The sequence below is a fragment of the Falco naumanni genome, chromosome 10, assembly GCF_017639655.2.
Source record: "Falco naumanni isolate bFalNau1 chromosome 10, bFalNau1.pat, whole genome shotgun sequence".
NCBI lineage: Eukaryota > Metazoa > Chordata > Aves > Falconiformes > Falconidae > Falco > Falco naumanni.
This window is the reverse complement of record NC_054063.1, coordinates 3620598-3643377: the sequence shown is the minus strand read 5'-3', so window position 1 is coordinate 3643377 and position 22780 is coordinate 3620598. Positions and strand designations below refer to the sequence as shown.

The 22780-nt window shown below is 49.6% G+C and overlaps 1 protein-coding gene across 1 annotated transcript in view; it reads left to right on the top strand.

The window, feature by feature from the left end:
• Nucleotides 1-22327, top strand: part of CRACR2B (calcium release activated channel regulator 2B) — a 40334-nt gene extending 18007 nt beyond the window's left edge. The window contains exons 5-19 of the mRNA XM_040608772.1: nt 342-510; nt 2707-2853; nt 3157-3247; nt 3400-3492; nt 6056-6243; nt 6930-7001; nt 7447-7501; nt 11627-11706; nt 14471-14765; nt 14946-15087; nt 15298-15379; nt 17818-17932; nt 19582-19689; nt 20424-20500; nt 21561-22327. Coding sequence (XP_040464706.1) covers nt 342-510; nt 2707-2853; nt 3157-3247; nt 3400-3492; nt 6056-6243; nt 6930-7001; nt 7447-7501; nt 11627-11706; nt 14471-14765; nt 14946-15087; nt 15298-15379; nt 17818-17932; nt 19582-19689; nt 20424-20500; nt 21561-21645 — 1799 coding nt within the window. The 3' untranslated portion in view covers nt 21646-22327. The remainder of the gene's footprint in view (nt 1-341; nt 511-2706; nt 2854-3156; nt 3248-3399; nt 3493-6055; nt 6244-6929; nt 7002-7446; nt 7502-11626; nt 11707-14470; nt 14766-14945; nt 15088-15297; nt 15380-17817; nt 17933-19581; nt 19690-20423; nt 20501-21560) is intronic.
• Nucleotides 22328-22780: the final 453 nt, after the last annotated feature.

Here is a 22780-nt window from a genome sequence, read left to right as displayed (position 1 = left end):
CAGCCACAGCTCCGTGGGAGTGAGGTGACCTAATGCTGCGCGCTTTATACGCCGAGAATCCAAGGCCGTGGGTGGTAGATCATCTTCACGCAGATGTGAGCAGAGCCCTAACAGCCTGTTGTTGGGCTGGGAGCCAGTATCAGTCCCAGCATCGCAAACTGGACACTGACGTCACTCAGGATGTCAGGACGGAGGCTCTTTACTGACCAGGAGCTGTATTCTACACCAACAGTGTGCAGGCAGCTTCTCGTGGAGCTCTGTTGGGCTCCCATTTATATAGCAGCTTACTAAATGATATCCAATTTTACTTTATTCTCCTTCTTCCCTTCTCGTTCCACCAGGAAAATTACTAGGGATTGAATTGTGTCAGGGGGCTGGGAGAATGGATCACTCCAGGCACGAGGAGACCTTTGAGTCAGGCTGGTCGGATGAGTTAGACGCTGCAGACGATGAAGAGAGACGATTCTGTTCCATGATGGAGCAGCTTGGAGCAGCTCAGATGTTTGAAGAGTAAGTAGGGGAGTTGCATGGCATTACTTCTACCCTGTTTTGATCTTGCTATATACTAAAACTTCAAAGGACCAGCAAAGACCAAAGAGGTGAACGGAGCTGCTTGCTTTCTGAAGGGCTGCTTGGGCTTTCTGGTACTGCTGTCTGGGGGTTTCATATGCTTGGTAACCAATGCAGTGAATTCTGGATTTTTTCATCAGTTATCTATTACTTTTAGCGCAGTGCTTTTTGTAGAGAGTTTCCCAAACTAGAATTCATACCACAGCTGTAGAACGTAACAGTTGGCGGCGTGGAAGCCCATTTACACACACCAAATGAAGTGTGGAGGGTTAGACTGGGTGAGGAGGATGAGTGTGCTGTCTGTTGCAGAATGGTGTGTGACTGTTCAAGTACATTCAGACAATCTTAGTTCTAAGAGTCTCTGAAAGACCTGTGCTCAACAGGCTGCTTGGGACTGGGCTGATCTTGAAGAGAGCGAAAGGCTAAACTGGGCAAGGGATGCTCACCTGAGCCTTGAAATTTGGTGTTAATGCCCTTGCATGTGGCCCCAGTAGAGTCTGCTGGCACCAGTGTCATCCAGCCTTTTTTTAGGGTCTTCCCAAGTGGAGCATGATGCATAACTGGTTCTTACTGATGCACGTCTGCTGCGGCTGGGGTGCCCAACTGCATCTGTGGCAGCGTTTTTTTTCTGGCATCGTAGTCCAACAGTGTTGCTGCTTTCCAGGGAGCAGCCCAGATAGGGGCAGGAGGCAGACAGGATTGAAGACAGAAGCTGAGAGTGAAGGAGCTTGCTGCTTTCAGAGCTGCATCTGTCATGAAACAGATATTTTTTTTTGTCTCATTTGCATTGTAATGCAAAGCACCTGCATGCTTCTTTTAATGCTAAACAACTTCTCCTGTCCTGAAAAATTCTGGAAAGCTGTTATGCCTCAACTAACGGGATGACGCTGTGACAGGCCATATTGCTGTTCTGGAAAAACAGTCTTGGGTGTTTAAAACTCTGCTTTCAGAAGCATCAGGTCTTAAAGTGGAACTATCCTGTTTTTATTTTGACCGCTTACCCGCAGTTTTAGGCAATGAGTTCAGTAGCTACTTCATGTCATGCCTTTGTGCCAAGCCAGCTGTTGTAAAGAAGTAATACAAAACAGAAGCTAATTGGGGTTGGAGCAGGAATCTGAACTATCTTCACTGTTTTTGCTAGAAATAAATGGTTTTGTTTGTTAAGGGGACTCAATATGTTCTTTTATCTAAAACACAAAGTTTTAATGAAGTGCTAGTAACTTTTTCAACTTGAGACAGAAAAAGGAGGCTATCATGCAACACTGTCAGGGGGAATCAAGAGCTTTTTGGTTGTCTTGTTTGTTTTTTCACAAAGAATATTAAGGGAGACAAATACATAGACAAAGAAAAACAGACATTTGGTAATGTCTGTATGTATAATTATTCTGTATATTCCTCCAAAGTACATCATGGATTTAAAAATAAATATTATTATTAATAAGTTCTTCCCTAAGAAGAAGCGTGAAGTAATGTCTGCATGCTTATAAGACTTTTTGGGAAAGAGTAAGTTTATAGGTGCTGTGTTCAAGCTGCGATAAATTAAATGCCAAAACAGTGTAATCATTATTGCAGGTTTAGAAAAAGATTTTGGGGTTTTTGGGCTTCCTCCGTTATTATCCTGATATGACACCTGGGCAAATTTGCTTCTTTTTTCTGTGTGCCTCAGTTTCCAAACCTGTAAAATAAGTAAGGAGGGCTGTAGCAGCTACCACTACAGTCCCGGTGTGTGAAAAACACCTGTGTGATGTGTGCTAAAATCCCTGGGCTATAACAGTTTGCTGCTTGACCATAGCGACAGCAAATTTGCTGAATGTTCATCTCTTCAGGTCTTGGTTTAGACACCAAATGTGTTACTGCTGAATACTTGGAATAGTGATCATTCCAGGTTTGCTTCCTAGATGGCTTTCCTTTCCCTCTTTCGGATGGCTTCCTTTATTTTAACCTCACAGTAGATCTCACCCCACATGCACGCTCCGTCACTGTCCAACTTTGCCCTTTGCTATGCTGGTATAATGGAGGTTGTCACAGGAGAAGGGCAGTTTGTCTGTCCCGAGTGCATGTTGGAATTGGAATAACAGTCCATAAGATGACACAGAAGCTCATTTGCTTTCCCTCTTTTTTGTATGCTTGCTCCAGTCCACGTGAGATTCGGGAGCTCTGGGCTCGGCTACGAAAGGAGCGTCCTGAGCTCTTATCCAATTTTGAAGAGTTTCTGTTGCGTGTTTCATCATACATAAGGGAGGTGAATCATGAGAAGGAGTCCATGGAACAAGCATTGAAGCGGTAAGGAGAACATCATGGCTGTTTGCGGTCAGGAACCAGCTGATGCTTGGATGCTGCCTCAAATGCAAGGAAAAGCTGGGTTACAGGATGCAGAGATTTTTCTTGCTGTAATAAAGTGATTCTCTATCTTGATCTAATCCCCATGGGTTTGTTTTGGATCAGTGCCCACCATAACGTTTGGTCTGGTTAGAATTCCACTCAGTCTTACACTGGTATTAGTAGGGATCTGTTTCCATCCTCCTCTCCTGTTTTCTGTCTATTTTCTTTCTCTGTCCCGACCTGTGTGCACCTTGCTTTTTGTAGGAAGGAGACAGACCATGACCGGGAAGTCAGGTGCCTTTACGAAGAAATGGAACAACAGATCAAAGCAGAAAGGGAGAGGCTGATCTGCCAGGTACCTCATCTCTCTTGGCCGAAATCAAACTTCCTCTGGCCTGAAGCAGAGGTGGTGGCTCATCTGTCCAAGGAACAGCTCTTACTGTGCTGGATGTTGTATGCACAGCGTATGTACTCTGCGATACTATATGTATATCTTTACCTCTCTAGGAAGCACTGAGACATGACAGGAGCAACCTGCTCCAGAAGGAACTGCGCAGCAAAGAGCAGGAGCTGGAGAAAATCCTTTACCACCAGAAGAAGGTAACAGGACCCAAATCCTTTCTAAAGAAGTACATCCCTTTCTACCGTCTTTCTGCTAAGGCCTTTTCTGGCTGAGAATGGGTTTTGTGTGCGGAGGGTTGGTACTAATCTGGTATTACCTAGTCTGGTTCCCTCCTACCTCTGAAGGTGTTAAAGTGTTTGGTTTGTCTCCTGTGAATGTTCTGTCCAAGCATTTTCTTATCAGGTTTGTTTTCTCGTCACAGTCTATCGGTTGTACAACAACTATTTGGCAAGAAAGAGGGTAAAAATCTGGAAGTTGTGAGTTTGGAGCCTTTTGAGGTGTGTAAGAAAGCTGTGTGCGGATACACAAGAGCCAGATTTCTCTAGTTTATTTTCTGGCTGCTCAAAAATAACCCAGAGTGAACAGTTCCATGACACTTAGAACTGTACGTACTGTATATTTGCATTTTAGCACCTAATGACGTACTGATTAATCAGTCACAGAAAAGATGAAAGCAGAAACTTTCCTTTAGCCTGTCGTCCCTGGTACGGACATTTGTATGGGATAGTCCATTCTGGATGTCTTTTTCTTTTCTGTCTGAAGAACTGAGACATGACCCCCACAGAAACAAGTCATGGGAGGTACTTGTAAGAGGCTGGCGACTGGGAGTATCCAGGTTGGATACCTAGCTGTGATGTGGATGAAACAGCACTCCTCTGAAATCACCAGCTCGTTGCGCAGCAGCTGGAAAAGTTAGCAAAACGTAGGTGCCATCAGGAAGGGTATTGAGAATAAGATAGAGGATGTAATTTTCCTGCTGCCCACAGCCTTGATGTGCCTCAGTTGGCATGTGCAGTTCTTGGTTTCTCTAACTCCACCGTGTCCTTCTGAGTATGAAGGTGCAGAAAACTAATGCGATTCAGGAAGTGGAGCATCTGCCTTAGGAAGAGAAACCAGGAAAGTTTAGACTTGATTTTGGAGAGGAGGAGACTGAGGCAAGATCTAGGTGAGCTTCATATGGACTCAGGAAGGCGGTGGATAAAGGCCCACATACAACTGTTACTCCCTAAATCCTGCAACAGCGGAGGTGAGGGACTCGCTGGAATGGTGGTTTCTGGCTGTACTAAGCTACGTGGATAATCGGGTCCCTCTTGTGGCGTAAAACCAGTATTCTAGGGTATCGCTTCCCAGCGCAGGCAACGTAAACGGGAGAGCTGTGTGTGACGGAGGGGTCTTCGGGAGAGGCAGATTTGCTTTACTTAAAGCCTGTCCTCTGGCTCATTGAAAGCTCTGCGGAAGACCTTTCTGATCACCTGAAAGAACAGGCTGTGCGCAGGGGTTGCTGGTTCTTGGTCTCAACTCCACTGCTCAGCATATGTGGTCATGCTCAACTTTGCCCTGATGTCCAAAGGACTGGAAGTCTCCCGACAAAGCCGGGTGTGACTTGTGCTTGTAGCCTCAGAGGTGGGAGATGTAGGGCTTGTGTTTCAAGGAACCTAGGAGCGGTCCTCTCTGCTCACTCCTGCTCACGACTGTTGTACGTGTGTGCTGGTAGAGAGCAGGGTAGCAAGAAAAGAGTGCCACGGTGTGCTGCTTTACTTTGCCTTTGAGAGAGCGAGGAGGTAGACTGAGAGAGATGACAAGCTGAAGGTGTAAATGCGGAGGCTGACTGCTACCTACTACGCTGGTCAGAACTGGTTCCTTGTGCTCCTTTCTGGTTGCAAGCACAGGTTGTATAATTCTATTTTGGGGCTGTAAGTTGTCAGGTGGATACTGCAGTTTCTGCATAGCACCAGCTTCAGCAGAGGGCCCTGGTTAGCTGGTATCGCTGGCTAGATACTGAAATGTCAGTATGATCCTTCTTGCAATGCCCCGCTTATCATCTGAGATGGGTGGGTTTGACGGCTGCATCTGTCTTTTGACTCTTCCCCATCTATGCCAGCCGTTTGTGAGGAATCGCATCGCTGGTTGAGTACGTGCCTGATTTTGGGAAGTTCAAAGCCTGCTGTCTTGTTAGTTGTGTGGGGGTCTCGTGCTACCTCGAGTTCAGCTGTGCCTCAGTGGCATTTAAACAGCATCTCTAGCCTGAGGTCCTGTCTCCAACAGTTGTAAAGGCCACCTAATTGCTGGACTTCCCAGGTGTAGCGTGAGACACCCCTAGCACCTCGATATATCCCCCTTTCAGCTGCCGTGGGCTCAGGAAGCTCCCAGACTGGAGCATGCATTTCAACAACTGTGCTTGATAAGTCCCGACAGACACACCCTTGCTTCTGCCCAAATTTTTCCAGTCCTCCTTTGACCCTCACTTGCACTCTGATTTCTACTATGCCTGCCTGACAGCAGCAGGTTCCTCACGCTGCCCGAAGCGCTTCCTCAGCTATGCCTCACTAATTGCATCACTTGCTCCCCGGTGCTGGCACGGATGGTGAGAAATAATTGCTTCCAATTCACCTTCTCGATGCCACTGGTGGTCAAGTGGTGTTTATCTCCCTTCTGCTTCGTTGCTTACGTCTGCTTTTCCAGCCTGTTTTTACAGGCATGTTTGTAGCACAAACCCTTCCTCTCTGTGTTTTAACCTCTCCTTTTCCTTGCCCATTGCAGCTGGAACATCAGCTGCAGTCGCTGAACTCGGAGCAGCTGGAGACCCGCGTGCAGAATGAAAGGCTCCGGCACCTGAATGAAAACCTGCTGGAAGAGGTGGAGAAAAGCAAATGGGAGCTGGAGACGGTGAAGGGGCAGTTACAGAAGCTCCAGAAAGAGGCTCAGCTTGAGCAAGAGCAGAAGGACAGGTGGGAATGGGCAGGGAAGGGGGTGTCAAGGCAGGAACCTAGGCAGAGAAGGCAGAGTGGGCAAGTAATCAAAGGATAAGGATAATTAGAAGCCTTGGTCTCATCAGAGGATCGCCTGTCCCTTCTTGAGGAAAAGTATTAACATCCCAGTGATCTTACAGGCCTAAACAGGGAGTGATAATGCTGCCTCCAGCCTGCCTTTAGCGGGAAATGAATGTGTTAATGGATATCTGTTTAGAAAAGCAGTGTAAAAATACCAATGTTCCTCAGTCTAAAGGAAGCTTCTCCATTTATTTTCCAGTTCACCATCACCTCTATAAGGTTCCTACAGAGCCTCTTCTAATCACTTGTTTTCCTGCTTCTGGGCTTCATCTAATAATATGTAGCTAAAACACTGGGATGTTTCAGACCCAGATGGCGGTGAGCATCCTTCCCATCTCTAGCAGCTGAGGAAAGTGGAGTGTGAAAGGAGAAAATGGGTTGCCTGTCTTCATACTGGAGGAGAGCAGGAGAGCTGGGGTACAACCCAGCCATCCCAGCTCCTGCGGCAGTGCTGCTTCCCCTGAATCCTCCCAGCTTAGGGCAGGCCCTTATCTTGGAGAAGACTCTGAGTGTCCCTGAGAAAGGGATCCTTGCATTTCCTCTCCTGTTAACTTATTTCCCCTTTTAAAATCGCCTTTGCCCAGGGATGTGTTTAGAGTCTCCAAGAACATGCAGAAAGAGAAACAAAGCCTTCTTCGGCAGCTGGAACTCCTCAGGTAAGAACTGGCTGTGGGGAGATGCTGAGCAGGGCTGGGGGAAATGCCGAGCTCTTGTGCACATAAAGGGCTGAGGTTGCAGCACTGGGTTCGTTTCTCCCACAGAAAGCTACGGGACTGTATTCGAGCAGTGCACAGACACTGCTTGTTTCTCTAGGTCCAGAGAGAGCTGTGCCACCTGGCCAGCTCTGCCAGAGAACAGGCTGCGGTGTTTCACCGAGTATTCCCACCACTGGAGGAATTTAGTCTTCCCCGCTGGTTAAGGGGACCATGCGGACCCCATTACGTGAGCTGGGATACTTGGAAATCCCAACATGTCCAGCAATAACGAACATCTTTATCTGTGTCCCAAGCTCCCTTTCTGTTCTAGCTTTCAAATGTTGGGCTTTACTCCATTTTTGATGAGTGCTTTATTGTGTCTCTCCTGTGTCTTCCTTTGGAGCAGAGAGATGAACAAGAAACTTCGAGATGAGCGAGATGCTTTTGAAGCCAAGAAGCTGGTTAGTCTCAGAAAGAAAATCCTAACTCCCAAACACCCTCCTTTCATCTGCTGCTGTTGTTGTCACCACTTGGGGGCCTGTCACTTCCACGGGGGACAATGACCTGAGCTCACCAGGCCTGGTGTGGTGCTTAATACAGACTTCACAGCACCTCTCTGCCCGTGCTGGAGACAAGCTCTGCTGGTTGCAGTTGCCAGTCCCTGGGTTTAAGCCTTGTGACTGTTGCGCAGCCCCGTGCAGGGCTGCGGTGGGTGCTGCCTGCTGCACATGTGGGGTCCGCGCGTTGTGACAGGCACTGGGCACACGCCAGGAAGGGAGTGAAGCTGGATACATCCCTGGAGCTGGGTGGGGAGGAAGACGATGGATTCCCAGATGTGCTGCCAGCTGACTGGGGGTGGAGAGGCACAGGAAGGTTTTGGAGTTTCTCTGACCCCTTGAGTTTGTAGCAGATGTTTTCAGATGTTCCTCTGGGGCAGCTCCCCATTCCTGTGAACTCTGCCGGGGTGGAGGTGCAGCAGTGAGCCTTGTGTCAGAGGGCTAGGAGGAGGCAGGGGGAACCCTCTGGAGCAATCAACTCCATCCCTGACCTTTCCCAGTCTCCAAGATAAGTATGAATATGTGATCTATTTTTAATTCTTATTATTTATTAATGAAAAAGTCTTTGTATTCCCAAATGTCATTGTCAAGGCTGCTCTGTGCTCTTCTTGGACCCATCCCTGCCATCATGTGTCTGTCTTTGCCTGCTCTGCCACCATGCCCCATTTGAAGATCTGGAAGTGGCTGCCTTGCAATGAAGACAGGCAGTGGTAGGCTGCAAGAGACTGTCTGGCTGGTGTGTAAGGGAACGTGGAATGAAGCACAGGGATCATGCCCAGATAGGGGACGAGATCTCCTGCTGCGGGAGGGGCTGCAGTTCTTCTCCAAGTGGAGCAGCAGCTGTATAAATAACTTCAGTAACTTTTGGATGGAGGCAAGGTGTGTTTGTGTGTGCCTTTGTGTGTGTGTGTGTGTTTCTGAAATCTGAAAGATCTTGCTTTTATTCCCCCCTTCACTCCATTTTCAAAGCTGCAAGGTATGTGTATGTGCACCAGGGCATCCTGCTCCCTCTCGGAGAAGTAATCAGCACTGTCACTCTGTAGCAGAGTCCAGTGCAAGCAGGCAAAGAAAATGGTTCATTTTCCTCTTTCCATGCGTAGTGCTTCATCAGCTTCTGGGTTCCTGTGGGTGGGGTGGGTGGCCCATGGAGACCACGGTTCAGGTATGTACCTCTGCGTGTGTAAAGCTTGTCTGCTTCTGTTCTCCTCTCCTTTTCCCTTGCTAGGACCTGCTCAGGGCTTCTCTGAAACATGACAGTTGCAGGTGGATGTAAGAGAGAGCCTAGCAGAGACGGTCCTAGTACAGAGGAGCCGCTTTCTCCTTTCTCCCAGTGCTGACAGTAGGGATGGGGCAGCAGGGTGAACTCCTACCACCATTGCTCATCTGGTAGGGCTGTGTCATGCCGGGCAGATGAAGCCTGTGCTGAAGTAAGGGGTTTTTGCTTTGTCAGCCAGGACATCTTGTTGGCCACTCTTGTTTCAGTCCTCAGGAAAGCAGGGCTCCAACGGATTGCAGGGATGCTGCTGTCATCACACACCTGCAGAAGATCTGCTGTCCAGCCTGTCCCACTGTAAGGGGCAGAGAAAACAGCTATACTTCCCTGCAGCAGCAAAAAAGGAGAATCCAGCCTTCTGATGAGGATCCCTAATCACTCTTACCAGAGACTATCAATGTTTTTACAGCCTAAAAAGAAACCCAAGGCCTTAATACCATCTCTTAGTGCTGGGGAGAGCTGTGTTATTTCTGTGAAATGAAGGTGTGGTGAACAGCGGTTCTCTCTTAGCAAAGATCTTGAAGTGGTTGGGAGGAGGAGCTGGGCTGTACGTGGCTGACAGCAGCCCAGTGCTGTTCCTTTGCACTTCTCAGTGCTCAGCTTAATACCTTGCTCTTCATAAGAGTTTCTGGCCTTGCCAGGGTGCACCGACCCTGGCCCCACGGTGCTGTGGGGCACTGTTTTGCCCCGGTGGTTAGATCACAGATAGCCACCACTTCTGGGTGCTTTAAAGACCTATGGGCTGTGGGTTCAGTATCACAGCCATGACTTACCTGGCTATAGAGTTATGCTTGCATGCTGCGTATTGACAGCAAATTTCATGTCTGCTGATCATGAAGAGTGTTCTGGGACTTTGACTACATTGGACATGTGTTTGTATTTCACCGATAAATCAGAATCTTTTTTCTGTCCCTCTGATGAACCAGAATCTTTTCCATCCAAAATGCTTGTACGTGTGCTGTTGTTGCTGTGGAATCCTTGCCATCGTGTGTTGTATAGCTGTGATGTCACATCTGTCCCTTTACCATCCTGGTGAAAAGCCAAATGTCACACAAACCCTGCAGGCCAATAAAGCACGACAGAACCGATGGCAAAGCATCCCGTTGTTTCTCCTTTCTTACCCAGGTAGGTGCTCTGCAGGCTGTTTCCTCTCCAGGTAGGGGATGCCATAGCAGATTGCCTGGGAGGCCCTTTGCTCCACAGGTGACGTGAAGGTTGTGGTTTGGCTCCGGTGGGCTGTAACATGATTTCCTTGTTTCTGTGTGTCTAGAAGAGTGCCCTTGAGCGAACCTGCTCAAACCCTGAAAATGTCCTCCTGCATCCCTGCTGGAGAACCACTGGCTGGCTGAACCACAGCCTAATATCGGTGTTGACTGAAGGGTCACTATGCGCCTGGGGGTCCTTTGCCTTGGAAGATATGTGCTCCACAGTTGTGAGCCTCTCCCTGCTGGGTTGTTTCTGTGCCTGGAGCTTCTCTTGAACACCAGGTTTATATGTAAAAAAAGTTCTTGGGGTGTTTTTTTCCCCTTCGAAGTTCCTAGTTGGGTGAGGCCCCTGCAGATCCCAGAGTGTCTCCTTTAGTCGGACTGCATGGCGGCAAAGGTGTTCTGGGAATTCTGGCCAACAGAGCAGCTTCTTATTTTTTGCCTTTTAAAATAAGCCAGGGGTTACTGAGGAAATTGTCTTTGTAGCCCTCCCCTGGGCTGCGGGCAGCATGAAGGCAGGCCTGTCCAGAGCTGCCTGCAGGTGTGTGGTCAGGTCACAACTGCTGCCGGAGGTGCATCTGGCAAGCTGGGAATTCTTCTTTCCCCACCCTCACCCCCAGAAGTAACTTGTGAGGGCGCGTCAGAAATCTCCGGCCTTAGAGAGCAAGTACCTCTCCCTTTCCCCCGGCGCTGGGTGGTGGGCACCTTGCCACGCCGTCTCTCCCTCTGTCTGTTTTGTGCCTGTAGCCAGAGCAGCCAGCCGGTCCGTTTGGGGGTGCGGGGGGGGCTAGGCTGTAGCACGGCCCTTGGAGGAGCTGGCAGGGCAATCCTCTCTGCCACAGGCTCTCCTGTGCCATCTCAGGCACGTTGTTCATCTTCGACTCTGTGGGGAATGACAAAGCTGCCGTATGGGGGAAAGAGGGTTGCGAGAGGAGTTGTCCTGCTTCCTCCTCTTCCTACCGGCTGTAGGAAGGGTGTAGTGTGAGGTAAGTAGGAGGAAAGCATGGAGAGGGACGTTTGTGTAAGGCAGAGCACACACTACCCTTTGCAGAGCGGTCTCCTGCCTTTCTTGTGGTGCGTGTGCAGCCGTGGGTGAGTACTGGTGGAGGGGGGCTAGCGCCTTCTGAGGAAGGGGCAATGGGTCTGTCCCACAGAACATCAGCCTAATAAAAAGGCAGGTGGGGAAAGAGAGATTCAGCTGTGAGACCATGTGGAGAACAAGCCACAGAAATAAAAGCTCTGGCTGGCTAGAGGAAGAGTTCAGTTTGGGGCACCACCATTACTGATGGATTTTGTTGCAAAGGGGAAAGCAGCAACAGCGATGCCTTCTTGCCTGAGTTAAATGAACGGCGAGAAGCTGACCCCTGTGAGCCTGTGCTCACCTCCATCCAAGCCTGCCGGCAGGGTGCTATGCTGCAAGGTGCAGGGGTGCAAGGGGACCAGCCTTGCCTCCCTGAAGCGGTCTGCAGGGGTGGCGAGTGGTTGAACTGGGGCTGGTCAGGTTCCTGGGTGCTAATGACGTTCTTCACCCCTTCTCTTTTCAAATTCCAGGCACCTGAGAACAAAAAACCCCTGTTGAAGAAAGGGTCAGTGCTAGGCAGTTACCTGCTGGATGACAAGCCGGTCAAACGGTTAGATGGGCGTCTGTGTTGTGTTTGTGGTGTCGGTCCGTGCCTGCTGGAGTACCCTGTCAGTCCAGCTGCGTCCCGTGTCTAGTTCTCCCACCTTGGTGCTGGCTGGTTTGGGGAGCGTGGCAGGGGGGTGACCGTGGCTCTAGCTGCCTCTCGGCATCAGGTGGTGCTGGCTCAGCATGAAGCTGAGGATGCTGTTAGCTGATTCCCACAGGCTGTGCCCCCCTCTGGGCCGCTCCTACGTGGGGGAGCAAACCTAAATGCCGTCAGAAGCTGTGAGAGTGTTCGTGGGACAGGAGTCACGAAGGCTGCCTCTGACCGAGTCAGGCAGCTCCGTTAGAATGACTGGGTCATATCCCAAGTGTGCCAGCTCCTCCTCAGGCAGAAACCCTGTCCGTTGGCAACTCATGCCAGAGCTCATATCCCTGGGACATGGGAGAGGGCAGGAGTTGCACAAGGCTGGTGTTCTCTCTGGCAGCTGAAAGCCCCAAGGAGAGGGCCCAGCTCCAGGTGGGTTCGGGGTTTATCCTGCCCATCTCTCCACAGCTATGCAGATGCTCACCTGGCACACCGGCCTCCCCTTCAGCCAGGGCAGGTGAAAACATCTGTAAATGTCTGTGTGGTTAAGACCTTATGTTTTTTTCTGCTCCCCCCACCCCTGACGTGCAGACTGTACAGTGGCTTCTATACCCACAGGTGCCTGCTTGCCTGACCAGTGCTGGCATGAAGCACCAGCCCTTGTGAACTGGTTGTGTGACCAGCACACCAGTTCTGGCCAAAAGCCTGGTTCCTCTGGGAGGCATGGGAGGCCAGCCTAGAGCTGGATCTCTCTTGCAGCTGCTGGCTCCAAACAACTTTTAAAGGCAGCGTGCTTCCCTGTTTCCTACCAGGTCTCTGCAGAAGGTTCCACTGTTTCCCAGTTACTCCTGGTGCCAACCAGAGACATGTGTCTAGGCTCAGAGTTTCTTCCAGCTTAGGCTCACCAGTAATGCTTGTAATTCTGGTAGTGGCATTTAAGAATTGAGCTTCAGACTCCTGGGCTCATGGACTGATGGAAAATGGGGTGAACTGTAGAGCAGGGCTGATTCTTCAGCCCAGGCTGAGGTTGCTTGAATAGGTCTGAGGCAGGGGCGTTTTGTGGCTGTGTGACTGGTAGATGTACCGTGGGATCAGACAACCGAGTTCTCCCATCCTCCTCCCCAGCTATTTCTTGCAAAGATCCTGCTGGCTGCTGCTGGCATAAACCCACCAGAAGGGCTTAACAGGTGGAGAAGTCTGGCAGTGAGGGTGATGTGAGAAGGGGAGAAGTATTTGTTGGTCCTGTCTCTGTCCCAGTGCTGTGTCACACCTCAGTGCTTGAGAAACATGAATAAAATCCATTACATCTGGAGTCACTGTCAGAAAGTTCTGTGTTTGTCCCTTTTTTCCCCCCACTGAAGAGGCCTTTGAGACTCAGCCCCTCGTTGCCGTGACTCCTGGCAGTGGCAGATGGGGGCTGAGCCTGGAAGGATGTGTCTGGTTCCAATGGGGAGAGGTTCCAGCTGGCCTGACTCTGGGCTGGCGTTTGGGGCAGATGCAGGGAGGCCAGCCAGAAATGTGAGGTCCCTTCTACGGAAAAAGTGTAGGCATGGCAGCAGGTGAATTTTGCAGCCCTGACAAAGTGTACTTGCAGATGTGAGAGGGGAGAGTTGTTGCTTTGATTCCCACACTAGTAGCAAGAGAAGAACATTGCAGAGAGAAGTGGGATGTGCTGCCTCTGAAGAGAGTGACTGAAGCAAGCCTCTGGTCGCTGTAATTTGCTTCCAAAAGCGATCTGTTGGCCAGTGAGGGCAGTGGAGATACCTGAGGTGGATAAAGCCCTTCAGCTGAGTTCTAATCCTTCTCACTCCATTTGTCTAGTTCTTTAACCACAGAAAGCCAAGGCAGAGCTATGATGCTGCCTTGCTCCTCAGCAAGGGTCCCAGTACTTTACATCGGTTATTCTAGCTGTTCTTTTGGAGATTGTTCCTCCACTTGCTGTACCAGTCTACTCCCAGTGAACAAAGTGCATCGACCTGTTCTTGTACAGGTGCCATCAGTGCAACACCTGTTCCCCACTGCCACGGCTTGGGCAGAGGTCCTGGGGATTTTTTTGCTGTTGAGAGCGCAGCGTGGCTGGTTGGAGGCTTTAAAAAATAAACCCCTTCCAGGTCCTGGCTCCCTTACCTTGGGCCAGGCATGATGCACACCAGAGCAGAGCCAACACCAGCCAAAGCAACCCTGGTGTGAGCATTTTCTCTGCAGTTTGCACACCTGTGGCAGGTTGCTGCTGCCCGAGCTCAGTAAGACTCTGCTCCAGCAGCGGTTGGAAGTGATGGGGGCTGGTTTCCTGGACCGCAGCTTGTGCCCTCAACAGAGCACAGCAACACATGTGTGTACTGCATGCAGCCCTTTGTGTGCTTTGCCTCGTTTTTCAGCGCTGGGGGAAGTGGGTGGCAAAGCATCCTTGAAAAATCCGGAAGGTGGGATTTTTAAATAAAATTAGTGAAATATATGTCAGCACATGTGAGTACAGCATAGCTCAGGTGAGCTGTCTCTTTCCCTAGGGATGCTACTGATGCCTTAGTCACAGGGCGTATGGGGAGTGAATGTATAGAGTGCCTGCACGTGCTGCATATGCACTAATTGGATCGCATTGGTTGTTTTGGGAATCTGCAACCTTCTCCTTTTCCCCTCACCCCCTATCCTCCCACCCTATTTGTGGTGCCTGTGGGCTTTAATACAGACAGCTGGCCTCTGCGGACCTTCCCTTCACCTTCCCGGAGGATGTGGCAGTGGAAGAACCCAACAGAAAGAACTGTAGATACATCCCAGGCAACAGGACGTGCCTGAAGACAGGAGAAGGAGGCAGCACAAACGTCAGAGAGAATAGTGGAGACACGGAGAGGTGGTCACTGGTAGCAGATGCTGAGTGGTTGAAGATGACTTTGAAGGGTGATGCTGGCTGTAGAAAAAATGCAGATGGATTAGATGATGCTCCGTTGCCTCCTAGAGGACAGCCTGTTGGCACCGAAACCAGGGTGAGTCTAATTACTTGGGGGTTCTTCCTCAAACAGCTGCTACCAGGGACTTGAAGGTTTCTGATTCTGTTCCCGTCTAACTCCAGCTGCCTAGGTTTATAGTGCAGGGGTCCAATGCCTCAATCAAAGCACAGTCTGCAGCTGGGCTGTTCAAAACTGCGTCCCTTTTTTCCGTTGTAGCTCCAGGCACTGGAACCAGCTGGCTGTTCCCCAGACCGCATCTTTAAAGTGGTGTTTGTAGGAAACTCTGGTGTTGGGAAGAGTTCCTTCATCCACCGCTTCTGCTATGACAGGTTCTTGGCTGAGCTCAATGCAACCATTGGTAAGTAGTAGGGTTCCTGACTTATCTGGCTATGAAGGGTGGGAGCTTTTTGCCCATATTTTAGCCCAACTAAAGGTAAAGATGGCCCCTTTTGCAATTTTGAATCGATCTTGCAATTTCCCTGAATTAAATAGTGTTGATCTTGGCCATTGCAATGGCAAGCTGCGCTCTCCCCATTCTATCTTATGATCATTGTTACCTTCCTGACAGGTATCGATTACCAAGTGAAGAGTCTGATGGTGGATAACACCCAGGTTGCCTTACAGCTGTGGGATACAGCTGGACAAGAAAGGTAAGCAATGTATGTCAGGATGTCCTACTGCCAGGCTCAGTTTAGGAAGCAGGAGGAAAGTGCACGCGCCTGGTTTCTGGCTTTGGACCAAAAAGGTTGCAGCAGCTATCCCAGAGTTGCATCTGCAGCAAAGGTCTGTGTCAGAATTTCTAGAAGCTGTGGCTGTGAAGCAGAGCCCAGGGAGATAACTCTGAGGACTGGGGAAAAGTAGTTATCCATATGTCTGACCTGCATGCTTGTGGCTTCAGGTAGTCTACCCATAAATCACTGTATGGTGCGGCACGCCAGGCTCCTCTAGCCCTCAAGGCTCTCCTGCATCAACCTGCTGCTGGGAAAAGCTGCAGGGCAGGGCTGCAGGGCAGGACAGAGATGAAGGCTCTGGGTAGGCATCCTGTTCTCAGACTCGGTTGCATGACTGCTGTCCCCAGCTGCTCACCACCACTTGCTATTCAGAGGGTAGAAGGAAGTGTGGGAACTTTTCCAGGTCTGACTTAGACAAAGCCAGGTGAATTGGCTCAACCTGTGGGGAAGGGGCTTTGAATACCCTGCTGGGCTCTGTTGGTAAGGTTACTGGTCCCCTCCACTGTCCCTTCTGCTCGTAGACTCATGGAGGTGATAATCCGTGCTAGAGGGATGGTGTGGCTTTTTGTGACGGTGAGTACAGGTTCCCCATTTGAATGGCTCCAGTTTCAAAAGCACAGGCTTTATCACTAAATATGACCAGCACTGTTGGTGAGGATCAAGGTAGTAAAGGACATACTTGACACTCATCTGCTGCTAGAGAAGAAGGCCCACCACTACCGTCATGTAAATTACATTTTATTTAGGATACACTTTGAAGCTAAAGATGGAAAGCTATTTCAAGGGGGCCGTTAACCTCAAGAGCTTGGCAAAAATAAGTACTGGGTGTTTGGGGCTAAATATGTTATGGGGGCAGGCCTTCAGGAAGCAGCCGAGGTCGTGGGAATGTTATAATCCTAAACTGTGCCAGCAGAGCCGTGATGCTGCCTACCTCAGTCAGCTAGACCATGCAGACTTGGTGGAAATATACTAAGTAGGAGTATCTATGGAAAAGCAAAGTATTTCTTCCAAAATCAGGCCTCATGCTGAAGAAATAATGATTTTTGAGGGGACTCCTGTGGTTATTTTGGTGCTGAAGCTGAGCGGTAAGGGGAATTGTTATGACACGCAATGTGACATTTTGCTGAGGCCAGGTTCAAGATCTAGTCCTGCAAAGGACCTTTAGGGTAGCCCCCTGAGGCATAAGCAGGTCTTAGGTGTGTACTTGCAAGAGGGAACTTGGCTTAATGCTGATATTGAAAAGACACCTGGGAAGAAACAAAAGCTTTTCTTACTTCTAGAGAAATATTAATTATTTCTAACTGGAGGTATCCAACTGTGAGCATCCAATGGAAGAGACAGAGGAACCCCTTGGAGCATGCAAGGAGAACTCCTTGGTGACCTCCCTGAGACCAGTGCATGCTACATTTGATGGTCCATCTAGAGCACTTAGCCAGTCCCGTTGTTCCAGAGGTGTATCGTGACCACCAAAGATACAGTCTGCGCTTTCTCCGATGGGTAGTTGCCAGAATGTCATGCCCTTGTCGTAGTGAGAAAGTCCAGGCTTCAGGCAATCATCTGAAGGGTTCAGGAGGGTCACTACTTGCTGTAGGGTTTTTTGGCCCTTAATAGAATAGGAGAGCTTGTTATTCTGCGCAGGGCTGCAATGCAGAGCTCTCCAGTGAGATCTCAGGACTTGTGTTGCATTTAATTCCATCAGTTTGCAATCGGTGTGGTTATATCGTGGCCCTGACACAAACTGCTTACAGATTTTAAGGTTTTGATTTGGCCTTGGTTTTTTGTTGTTGTAATTTACTCCCAAAATACAAGTCTGTTGTTCTAACTGATACCCACAGGACAAAGTAGATGTCTGGTGGGAGTTTCTCCTGGAAATTGTGTCTAACTGCTGATTTTATAGATGATGGCATTGCTTTATAGATTCAAAACTGGGAACAGGCTGTAATGATGCAGAGGTCTTAACTGCTGCTTTGGCAGCACTGGGGCAGACATTATGCACGCTTAGTTTATACTGTGGCACAGCTTAGTCTGCAGATTCTTCCAGACTCTAGAGAAAGGTTGTGGGTTTTTCCATCCAGTTCCCTTTTTATAGGCAATTACCTTTTCCTGTCCCACCTAAACAGATTCCTCTGTTCCTTCCCTCCTGACCCGCAGAGGTTTTCCTTCCTGCTTTCTCAGCACCATGGGTTTGCAAAGACCCCTGCTCACCCACGGCTGGGATGCAGAGGAGCAGGGATCTGACCTGTCCTTACACAGCAGCCCCAGGGGACACGTCCCACACCCGTAGGACGATCCTATTCTGTTTCTTGGCGTTACGCACCTGCGGTTCTGAGAGTGCCTTTGGTTTCGTTTGGGCTCAGGTTCCGCAGCATTACCAAGCAGTATTTCCGGAAGGCGGACGGGATTCTGGTGATGTACGACATTACGGCCGAGTGCTCCTTCAGGGCGGTGCGGAACTGGATGAGCAGCGTCCAGGTGAGAGCTGGGGTCAGTGGTGGTACCGCTGCCGTGCTGCAGACCAGCTCCAGCGGTCCGGGGGTGATGTTATCCGACGGCCCAGGAGGTCCCGTTGAGCTTAGGAAGATGCATTATCAAGGCAGATGCTACAGGTACTGCCTGTGGCAGTCACTTAGGGACCAGGGGCTTCTTGTTGAAGGTAGCCCATTGAGGGAGGGAGGGCTGTTTCTGTGGCAGGTGCTGGGACCTGCCCAAACGGTCGCATGTGCCTGTGAGTAGCCTGTGTGCACTGGCAGCATCTCCTAAACACGGTCACATCACACCTCTGCTCAGGCAAGATCTCCTGGTGTCCAGCCCACGCACAGGGAAGGGAGGTGGTGCGGGTGTGCTTAGGCTCAGCTTTGCAGCATGCATGCCCAGCACTGCGCGCAATCACATCCTGACTCTGCTTTGAGATTTCTAGAGGAGACTGAAATCCTAGTAATAGCTTTTTTCCCCCGCATCCTTTGCTTCAACTTTAACTGTTGGTTTGGTTTTTTCTTTTCCATTACATTTGGTGACGGTGCATTAATAGTGTAGTCTGCCCCCCTGCTTTTTATTTCCAAACTCTCACTAGAAGCACTCATCTGTGGCTTGTATCTGCTTGGGGAGACAGAAATACCTGTCTGTGTAATTTAACTAAGTTGTGTGTAGGTGACTCAGAGCCAAAAGGAAATTATCAAGGGTGGTTTTGTTTTGATTGTGCTGAGTCTCAACAACCAAGATCTAAGTGAAATGAGTAAGTGCAGTTTGGAGGCTTCTAATATTATTAACTTCCACATGCCTGTTGCGGGCAAAAAGACCCAGAAGACGTGGCTGTTTCTTTGGACTCTAAAAGATCAAAGGTTAAGATTTTCAAAATTAATCAGCCTCTGAAAATCAGGCTTCTTTCAGGAAGGTTAAACTGAACACACAGAAAATCAAAGCACCCGAAATCTGTAACTTTTAATAATCTGTCGTCTTTTCCTTTTTGCTGTCATAGTATTTATTTTGCTTTGAAGCTGTTCAGGTACTGTAAGTCATCCAGGGCAGTCAAGTTTGGAAATAACTTTGAACACAGTTCTGCAATCCTTACTCTGGTGATGTTCTAGTAAGCCAGTGGATCTAGCGGGAGTTTTACCATAGGTGATGGGCTCTGGGAATTGTCTGGGAATAATGGCTTCTACAGAGACCTTACGCAAGAGTTGAAAGTTGCTCAGCTTGCTTGGCCAGTGGATTTTCAGCAAGGGATCCTTGAGTTTAGGACAGCACATCAGACAAACAGTACGGCACATACACACAATGACTGAACTTAACAAGAAGCCCTGCCTGAACTTAAATTCCCAACAGCCTATGGAGCAAACTGGTTTTCTTTAGGCTTCTTGTTTCCCAGAGAGGAACTTATGTTCTGTCTCCCCTCTCTCAGCATCCCAGCTGTACATACCAAACATTTGAAATGCACTCCCATAGTCTGAGCTTCCTTCCACAAATCCCTGGGGCTATTTGAGGAATGGCCCTTTAATGAGCTAAAGGGCCTGATCCTGCTGCCACTGAAGGTCTTGTTTGCATGAGCTGGAACAGGATCTGCTCCAAGGTATTTCCCTCCCTCAACTGAGTCTCTAGGGTGCTTTAATCTGTTTCTTTTGCAGGAAGGTATCGAGGATGGGGCTGTGGTCTTTCTGCTTGGAAATAAAATGGATGCTGCGCAGAGGGAGACCCGGAATGTGCCCAAGGCGGAAGGAGAAAGGCTGGCAAAGGTGTGACTCTGTGCTCTGTTGCTCAGCTTGCCCTGCAGCCTCCCTCCAGCTGTGAGCAGGGCAGCCTGGCTGGCAGGAAGCCCTTCTTGGAGCCATTTCCCAGTATGGTACCTTCCCTCTCCCCTCCCACCCCCTGTTTCTCCAATGTAAACATGTACCGAGGCCCTTCTGGTACAGAGAGGATGAGGTGGCGATGGGCATGGCCCTTGAGGCATGCTCATGTATTTCTCTGGAGGCTTGATGCCTCCTTACAGTGGTGCTCAGTCTTTCTGAGGGGAGCATGCATGGCTGTCTTCCCATTTGAGGACTCCTCTAATGCATGCTCTGCAAAATCGTCCTGCCTCCTTCCTCACTCCCTCTCTCTGCGTGCCCACCGGTACCTTGGCCCCTGGGTCGGGGGAGGCAGGGCTTCAGAGGTGTTCCCCATCTTCCGGACTCCGCAAGACAAAGGTAAGGGAATCCAAGCACCCTGGGCAGATACCCTCTCTTCCCAGATAACTCCCCGGGTGTTCCCTTGTCGACACTGGCTGGGCCCCCGGTGCTGAACAAGCATCTCCCTTCACGGGGTTGGTGAGCAGGGTGTGCGCCCCAGCAGGGTGGCAACAGCCACCCTTCTGGCCCCAGCTGCTTATGGCAAAGTTCCCGGTGGTGAGGGTGGGCCAGCTCGCAGGGTGTGGGTGAATGGTGAGGGAGAGCTGGCAGCCAACGTGGGTGCTTGCTGTGTTCTCTGGCAGGAGTACAAGGCTGTCTTCTACGAGTGCAGCGCGATGACTGGCTATAACATCATGGAGCCCATGCTGCACATGGCCAGGTCAGTGGACAAGAGCCGTTGCTCCGGGGTATTTCCCCAGCTGTGGGTAGCTGGTGTGGGCTCTTCTGGGGAATGGGCAGGAAGAGGGGGTTGTCAGAGGCTGGCTTTCTGCCATGTCACAAAAAAGACCTGGAGCAATACGCTCTTCCCCAGAGTCTAGGTCCTTGTCTTCTGTGCCTGGAGAGCAACAAGTGTAGACTGGGTGTTATTGCGTGCAAAGCTTCACCTGGCAGAGCTGCCTGTTGCAAGATTAGGAGTTTAATTTGAATATTTCATCACAAAAACCTTGTGCACTATCCCTGATTTTAAGTTGGAATTTTCACTTTGAAGTCTGCATGCATCTCTACAGTTGTTTTTTTTTTTCTTCCTTATCTTATTAAGCATTATAGAGAATGTGATATTTTGGTGGCAGTATTTTTAAAGGGCGATAAGACACTTTGTAAGGATTAAGGACGTTTGCTCTAAGATTTTAAGTTTTTAAAAAAGCAAGTGGTTTTAAAAAATGTCTTTGAAATCTTGCAAGAAAAAGTATCCTTTTGTTTTCTTCTATCCCTTCTATCCCTTCACTTCCTGCTGCAACATCTCTGTTAAATTCACAGCAGGACCTAGCTGTTCATTAACTGAGATGATTTACTTACAGCTAGGTAAATCACAACTTCCACAGCATATGCCTTCAGCGTGCTTTATCACCATGCTGCTGCCTGAGATGGCCGAGACAGGTGAAGCAAACAGCCCGGGATTCTGCCATCGGTGTGGGACTTTGAGAATAAGGCACAGACCACTCGCACCCCGGTCTGGTGCTCTGACTACTAAGCCATGCTGTCCCCGCTTGTATCTGTCCAGTCTCTTTCCCTGTTCCCTGGAAATTCACGCTTGTTTTCTGTGTGTGGTTTATCTAGTTACAGACCTGTCTCTTCCAGAGAAGCCTGGTCTTTGGGCTGGATGTTTTTTACAATTCTAAATGTCCCCGGCTGATGGGGAGCAAAGGGCAGAGCCAAATGCCTCAGCAGGAAGATCTCAGTAATGGGGTTGTGTTCTTGTTCTGTGCTGCTTGTTCCAGGTTGCTGACAGCACAAGAAGACAGGCAGAGGGAGAATGCCCTGCAGCTGGAAGATATCAGCAGGAGGAAAGGGTGCTGCACCTAAGGCACACCAACGTGTCAACAAGAGACGTGTACCAACACTGTTCCGTGAAGCTGGGGTTCCTTTCAAGCAAGCCAAATCTGATGGTGTCAGCTCGGCAGAGACTTGGGGAAGCTGAAGCTTTTCCCGATCTGGGAATTTCAAGCCACTAAATCAGGCCAAATTGTGCATATGATCTGCCCTGTTCCATTTCCAGCTTGGCACACAGCCCTGGTCTCCGAAGGCCTCTGTTTCCTGGGGGAAATTTGGCTGGTCTTGGCTAATAGCACGAACTGAGCCTTCCATCCGGAGAGTTTGCTCCCCTGTGAAAGGATGAAGTCTTGTTCCTTCTTTTTCTGGCAAAGAAGTGGCCAAGCAGCAGAGAGCAGAGGACGCAGTGGGTGCTGTGTTAAATATAATTGTAGTGTAAGAGGTAATTTTAAATTGGGGCTAGCTCTAGGTAGCGATCCCTCCATCTCAAAGCGCAGCATCTCTTGGTTCCGTAAGAGCAGAGCCCCGCGGAAAGCCTGCTCTTGTGGTAAGCAGGAAAACCTCCAGCAGTTCCTGTAAGATCTGGATCAGGCCCTGTATTTACTGTGAAATTAAGATCTGGATCAGGCCCTGTATTTACTGTGAAATTTGTTTTGACTTACCAAAATTGTAGTTTACTCATTCCCTATGTGGATAATAATATGTATGGATAAAATGAGTCATCCTGACATTTTTTTCCCTTTGTTACCCTAATGGACCTTGTCACTGTCCCTCGCTTACTGTTTACAGAACACAGAGCAGTTGCCCAGGGACTCACGGGCGCTGGCATGTGCTGCTGATTCATGACCCCTTGCAGGAGCTGTGCTGTACGTACTAGGGGGTTGTATTATAGCCTGTTTTAAGGCTGAACACTGCCTGTTTCCTCCCATTCCCTTATTTCCTGAAAAATCTCCAGCAACTAGGAGGAAGCACCTGCAGTACTGGAAGATCCCACCCCGCTAGCCCGACCGCGGTGCTTTCCAGTGGGCTGGAAGCACAGGGCAGCTGCGGGTGCGAAAGGTGTGGAGCAAGGTGTTCTCTCTTGCGGTGACCTTGTGCAGTAACCTCGCTGGGCCAAGGAAGGGCCTGAGGAAGAGCAGGACTGAACCTGTTCCCATCGGGAAGGGGC